Raw genomic sequence first — 7,191 nt, 5'->3', positions numbered from 1 at the left:
ATGTGGCATACCATGCAATCGCGCCACCTCTTTGACAAAGATTTCAGCCACTGTTTTACCCAAATATGGGTGCTTGAGAGCAATAAAATGCCCATATTTAGAGAGTCGATCAACCACTTCAAGTATCACAGAAAACCCATTAGATGATGGAAGTCCCTCAATAAAATCAATGGAGACATCTTCCTACACACGATCCAGGATTGGTAATGGTTGAAGAAACCCACTTGGAGTTTGAGAGTCGTACTTACTACATTGACAAACATCACAATGTCGAACATACTCCAAAATATCTCCCTTCATTCCCACCCAATAAAAATTTGCTGCAACTCGTTTATAGGTTTGTAATGCTCCAGAATGCCCACCAATGGGTGTATCATGAAATTCATGGATAACCTTCATCTTGTGGTGAGATCCAGCTGGTAGAACCAGCCTCCCTTGGTACCATAGCAACCCATCCTTGTCTGAAAATTTCTGAACAACAGCCTCTCCCCTTTTAATTGCATCTCGAAGGTCAGCCAAACTTGGGTCATGACCGGCTTCATAATGAATTTCATCCAACCAAGCTGGTCGTGGACAAGAAATGGCAACCAAGTCTCCATGTAACTGCGACAATGCGTCAGCGACTTTATTTTCTCATCCGGGACGATACTCAGTCTCATAATCATAACGTATAAGCTTCACGATTCACCTCTGCTGGTCTAGTGTTGTAATTCGTTGCTCCAAAAGATATTTTAAACTTCTATGATCCGTAAGAATTCAAAACCTTCGACCTAATAGATAATTCCGCCAGTGATGGACAGAGTGAACAATTGCCATAAGTTCTTTCTCATAAGTTGATCGAGCTAAAGATCAACCAGATATGGCCTTGCAATAAAAAGCCACTAATTGTCCTTCCTGCATAAGCACGACACCTAAACCTTTACCAGATGCATCGGCTTCTATCACAAATTGCTTAGAAAATTTTGGCAAGGAAAGGACTGGTGCTTGAGTCATGATCTTCTTGAGATTTTGAAATGTCACCTCTGTTTCGACATTCCAATGGAATGCATCCTTCTTCAATAGCTATGTCAAGGGTGCTGCAATGCCGCCATAATTACGAATGAATTTTCGATAGTATCTAGTCAATCCAAGGAAACCACGGAGTGCGGTAATGTTTGTTGGAGTAGGCCATGCTATTCTACTTTAGTTGAAACTTTGGCTAAACTAGATAATAACTATAACACCTATCCTAGATAAAGATAACAATCTAATAACAAAAGATAACAGCAACCTAATCTCCCAGTTACAAGCAACTGAAGGAGTCCTTTACTAAACTAAACTCATGGAGGCAGTGGCAATCTTCTTAGCAAATCCATTGTTACTACGTAGCAAGTAAATGTAATCCAGACACAAGGCTTTGGGACACAACATCAACCCAAAAAAACTACCCACATCTCCTAAGAGGGGAAAAAAATCTGCAATTGATGATTCAAAATCATAAACTATCAAATGCATCCTATAATAAAAATTAAATGAAAATAGTGTTCGAAAAGAAAACTCTAAATTTTGTATTACCTTTTCCAACACTACTCATCGTAAAGGGTAAAAGCCTCTTTCTACCCTTGCACTCTTTGCAAAAGTCTCTTCTAAATTTGCTTTCAAAGATTGAAATATGGCTCAGTTAATGTATCTAAATACTAAAACGGAACATGGCATTCAAACCCCAAAAGTTTGCTGTATAAAGAGAGAGGGTGAAGAATGAATTCTTTTCCTTTTTTTTTTTTTTTTTTTTGGGTCTAAAGAAATATAAAGTGAAAATTTATAAGGAACAGTGTTAAATTAATATCTACCCAACGGAATGGTGCAACTGTACACCAACAATAGGAAAATAGTACTGAAACGGTTTGCCAAACTAAAAGTTATATCTTTTTGTGTTTTTAATTGAATATGTGTCATTAACTTATGTAGCCATGTAGCACAACGAGGAACAGTCAACAAAAAATCAAATATTTCACTTTTATATTATATATAGATATAAATATAGATTAATAATGAAATATTCTAAATTTTATAAGAATATATTTCAATGGTTTAACTATGGTTAGTAAAAAAATAACTGATAAATTTAGATTAAAAATGCAAAATTTATTAAGTATCAAAATACTTGCAACGACAAATCTCTCCATACTCTATTAAAAAAAAAAGCAAAATTTATACTTAATATTTTAAAATACTTATTAATTAAAAATTTAAAACAATTAGTTTTAATTATGAAATGTCTATTTGGATACTCCTTATTACTAAAAACTAAAAATTAAAAATAATGTACGAAATTAATTTTTAAATGTGTGAATAGTAATGTAAGACCCATTTTTAATGAAAATTTTGAAAAAAAAGATTGTAAGTCCTATAAACAATACACAGGACTATTGATAAACACAAACACGCAAAGCAAGCGTTGAAAACGCTATCCAAACCCGGCTACTAATACATAACATTTTTAATACTATTAATTTAATAAAGTTGGGTAAACCAAGATGTTAACGGTAGAAAATATTTTTATCGAGTTAGCGTAATTACCCCAAAGAAAAAAATCTGAACCAAATAGTTTGATTAGAAAAGGAAAAGCATCTCTTACCTTTTTCTCAAAAAAAAAAGAAAAGGAAAAGCAAACGAAGGAGAAGGAGGAGAAATAACAAGCTGTAGCGGCAGGCTGCTATGGAGGCTGAACAAGATCCAAGTTAGAAGAGGTTTCAGGAGGAAAATGAAAGATCTGGAGCACAGTTAACTAGTTAAGAACCCACGAATTACGCATTGAGTCAGTAACCCATTCTTCTCGTCTTCTTCTTCTTTTTATTCTCTGTTCTGTGCTGGTCAGAAATGCCTGGGATGTCCCGAAGTGGCCGAAACAGAACGGTACAACCGGGTACGAATCACGGCCGTTTCTGTACCGGTCTGGACTCCGGTGCGGTGCGAAATTGACTCTATTCATTAGAAAAAACTCTGCATTTTAGGCATCATTTTGTGGTTAGACTCTCTAAAATAGAGAGGATCTTGTGGTTAGAGCATTTTAGGCATCGTGATGAGCGTGAGCGTGATAGCGGGGGCGGCGCTTTCTGCATTTTTTAATGTGCTTTTCGACAGATTGTCTGGACGATGCGATTTGCTACACAGACGTCGGCGGAGATTGCAACTCCGGCTGGAATTGCTAGAAACAAAATTGAGAGAAATGTTGGATGTATTGGACCGTATAGATTCCTTGAATCGACCAAGCGATGCTATGAATGATTGGGCAAAAATAGCAAAGGATGTTGTTTGCTCCATAGATGTTTTGTTGGCCGATCTCATGAGCAAAAGTGCTAGGAGGTATTTCTCTGATATATTTCTTGAATTCCAGTTTAGACAGAAGGTAAACAGCTACGTGTTAAGTATCAATGATCTGTTAGATAGAAATGATTTCTTTGATATTGAAGGGTCCAACTCCTTGACTCAAAGAAGCATTCAATATTCTAAGGAAACTGTTGTCATCGGCTTGGAGGAGCAAGTAAATGAAATAACGGAAAGGTTGCTCTCACTTGATGAACTCCATCGGGGTCGCTGCGTCTTTTTTATTGTGGGAATGGAAGGCTCCGGTAAGACATTCCTTGCAAAATCAATCTATGCCAATAATGCTGCCCATTTTCATACTCATGCTTGGGTTTCTATATCTCAAGAGCGTAGTGCTGAAGATATTCTGCAAGACATAATGGAAAAAGTAATAGGATCTGATCATCAAGAACTAAAAGGGAAGCAGAGCCTTAAAGAAGAACTAAAGCAAATGCTTCAGAATTTCTTGAGAGAAAAGAGGTACCTCATAGTTCTGGATAAGATCCCCATGTCCGGAGTCTGGGATGATCTCAAAGACGCATTCCCAGATCAATCAAATGGGAGCAGAATCATGATCACTACTCGGGACATGGATTCGCCTCTGGATGCTGACTCAGGAATCTTTCATTACAAAATGCAATTGCTAAGTACTGATGAGAGTTGGAGATTATTTAAAAACACTTTGCTGATGGACATCCCCGAAGAACTGGAAGAAGTCGGAAGAACAATTGTGATTTGCTGTCGTGGTTTGCCACTGACAATCAAAAAAATGGGGGAACTGCTGTCAGATAAAGAAGCAACCAAAGAGGAATGGACAAGGGTGCTAAACATGCTCAAAGAAGACCCAGGACCCTGGTCAGAAATATCATACAAGGTCCTTGGGGAATCTCCCCTAGATTTGAAAAGATGTCTACAATATTTCCTCTTGTTCCCTGAAGAATTTGAGATCCCTGCAAGAAGAATAATCAGATTGTGGGTTGCTGAGGGGTATTTGTTTAAACTAAAAAGGACTGAAGAATTTTCTGATATTTCAAATGAGGAAGTTGCTGAGAATTCTCTGATGAAGCTGATAGATTTGAACTTTGTTCAAGTAACAAAGAAGAAGCAGAATGGTAAAGTCAGAAGTTGTCGTCTTCCTTTTGCATTAAGGAGAGACTCGTCATTTGAAAGACTAGTCAACACAGCTTCCGAATCATCTTCAGGGCTTCAGGAGAAAGTTTGGGTTTTTGATCATTACAACAGCACAGAACCCAGCGAAACCAGCAGTCATATTCATGGTGACAACACCGACAATTCTACCCTGCAGGCCTCTTATGAAAAATCTCTATCGTTTTTGTCCTTTGATTTTCGAGAAGGAAGCCAGGCTGGGGAAGAGATAGGAAACTTTCTTGATCGGTGCATTTCCTGCAGATGCTTCCTATGGCTGCGGGTGCTTGATCTTGAACGTGTTTTCAGACCTCAATTGCCAAAGGTACTGAGTAAGCTGGTTTCGATGAGGTACCTTGGCTTGAGATGGACTTACCTAGAGTCATTTCCGTCATCCATAAGCAACTTGCTGCAACTCCAAACATTAGATGTGAAGCACACTTACATCAGTTCTCTCCCTCAATCTATTTGGAAGATGCAACGATTGCGGCACTTGTATTTGAGCGAGAGTTATCGCAGTAGATTTGGGCCTCCACCAAGAGGTGCTTCATTAAAAGACCTTCAAACTTTATGGGGCGTGTTCGTGGACGAGAAAAGTCCAGTGAAGGATGGCTTGGACACGTTGATCAATCTTAGAAAATTCGGTGTGGCATGCCGGTGCATGTCAACTAAAGAGGATGCAAATAATGCAATGTCATTGCAACTGGAAGCAGTGGCCGAATGGATTCAAAAACTAAAACGCACTCTTCAGTCTTTAAGGCTGAAATCACATGATGAAAACAATCAACCTTGGGATCTACACTTACAGTCTTTGTTAGGCCATACAAATCTCTCCAGTATATATCTTCTTGGAAGGTTAAAAACTCCATCTGTCATCTCTGTATTTCCAGATAACCTTATTGAGATTACCTTGTCAGCATCAGCACTAAGTGAAAGTGAAGATCCCATGCAAAAGTTTAATAAACTTCCAAAACTGAGGATTCTTCAGTTATTCTCTAAATCTTATATGGGGAAGAATATGTGCTGCCCTAAAGACAGCTTTCCTCAGCTTCGAGTTCTTAAACTATGGAAGCTAGAGGAGCTGGAGGACTGGATTGTATTGGGAGGAGCACTGCCTCGTCTCAGAGATTTAGATATCAGATCCTGTGCAAAGCTGCATAAGCTTCCCGATTGCCCTAAAGACAGCTTTCCTCAGCTTCAAGTTCTTAAACTATGGAAGCTAGAGGAGCTGGAGGACTGGATTGTATTGGGAGGAGGACTGCCTCGACTCAGAGATTTAGAGATCAGATCCTGTGCAAAGCTGCATAAGCTTCCTGATGGATTGCAGCATGTTACGACTCTCCGAGAATTGAAACTGTCAAACATGCCAGGGGAGTTCACAGAACAGATTAAGGATAGAAACAGTGAGGACTGGGGCAAATTAGCACATGTGCGCCATGTTAGCATTGAACCCTGAGGTACCTCCAGTTCTTATTAGTACGTATTCCTTTACTTTTACCAGTAGCATTGTGAACCTCATAATTTATAGTTTGATTTTCTTACTGTTAATTTGCAAGCTAGTAATCTTTTCCAGATTATTTACATGCTAGTTATCGTTCTTATTAATCAATTGCTGAACTAGTGTTCCATTTCTTTTGTCGTGAAGGAATCAATGCAGCGATTCATTACATATGATAATCGTTGGAAATTTATCACTGCATCCAGTATCCAGAGATGTCTTTTCTGGCTTCTATTCAAGTTTCTTGTGTTTCCAGAGGATGACAAACTTCTGCAAAATAAATGTCAGTTATTCTAACTGCTTTGTGGACGGGTGAGATAGTAAGGCCAATGCCGATACAAGGAAAGGAATTTCAGAAACACTGGGGAGGACATCGAGCTCACTCCAAGGACACTATCAGATGTTAGCTCTTCCTTTCATGTGATGATTTATTTCAGGGGTATCACCAGTAGCAGGCTTGGCTGCAGCTATATCATTCCTTGACCTTCTTGTGCTTTTTTATTTTATTTTTTTCCTGTTCTTATTGTTATTTGCTGCTTCTCGTGTTTTTATATTTAAATGTGATTGTTGTGATGTATTCTAAAACCAGTGCTTATGTCAGAACCTTTTTTCTTTCCTGAAAATTCTGCATGTTAGAAATTTTGGACGGGGCCTAATGAATGAGTAAACTCACAATGGAGTTGGTCCAATCCAAAACCAAGACTTAATTGATATTTCCCTTAGTTTCCTAAAAGTAATCATTCATGAAAAATTCCATAAATAAAGGTAGTATAACCATTGTGTGTGCGTGTGTATGTGTGAGAAATAGAAGAAAAACATTCTCTATCTCTTACTTTCATTTCTATTATCTGAAAAGTGTTTATAGACTGTAGATTAGAGTGTTTTTCTCTAGAGTCATCATCTTCTTGTGGGGTTTACTCAAACTCATAGCTCTCCCTTTACTGTGTAGCTCTGGCTTTCCTGGGTCTCCCAAAAACTCTCTTTGGTATTCAATTCAACTTTGTCTCTAATCCTAGGTCTCTCCATCTTCCTTCACTTCATCTCATTCTCCGTTAGGAGTCCTAATCTATCAGTTTGTAGTCCGTTAGGAGTCCTAATCTATCAGTTTGTAGTGTTCTTCTCAAAGCACTCCATATGTTTGTGCTTTTGCCTAAAAGAGTTTTGTAGGCTGTCGCAGAAGATCGTATTAGCTGAGCATTTTT

The 7,191-nt window shown here is 38.3% G+C and overlaps 1 protein-coding gene across 2 annotated transcripts; it reads left to right on the top strand.

Moving 5' to 3' along the window:
• The first annotated feature begins 2,539 nt into the window (after nt 1–2,539).
• On the top strand, nt 2,540–6,612 carry LOC112028360 (disease resistance protein RPP13-like). Of its 2 annotated transcripts, none has more exons than XM_024061050.2 (2): nt 2,540–5,967; nt 6,137–6,612. In XM_024061050.2, exon 1 carries the CDS (start codon nt 3,062–3,064, stop codon nt 5,945–5,947), a length of 2,886 nt encoding a protein of 961 aa, XP_023916818.1. In that variant the 5' UTR covers nt 2,540–3,061; the 3' UTR covers nt 5,948–5,967; nt 6,137–6,612. The 2 variants fall into 2 exon arrangements, with proteins under 2 accessions (XP_023916818.1, XP_023916817.1); XM_024061049.2 differs by having other exon boundaries at nt 2,541–5,948.
• Nucleotides 6,613–7,191: the final 579 nt, after the last annotated feature.

Source organism: Quercus suber, unplaced genomic scaffold, assembly GCF_002906115.3.
Source record: "Quercus suber isolate HL8 unplaced genomic scaffold, Cork oak 2.0 scaffold_334, whole genome shotgun sequence".
In the NCBI taxonomy this organism is placed as follows: Eukaryota; Viridiplantae; Streptophyta; class Magnoliopsida; order Fagales; family Fagaceae; genus Quercus; species Quercus suber.
This window is presented reverse-complemented; position numbering and strand designations above follow the sequence as displayed.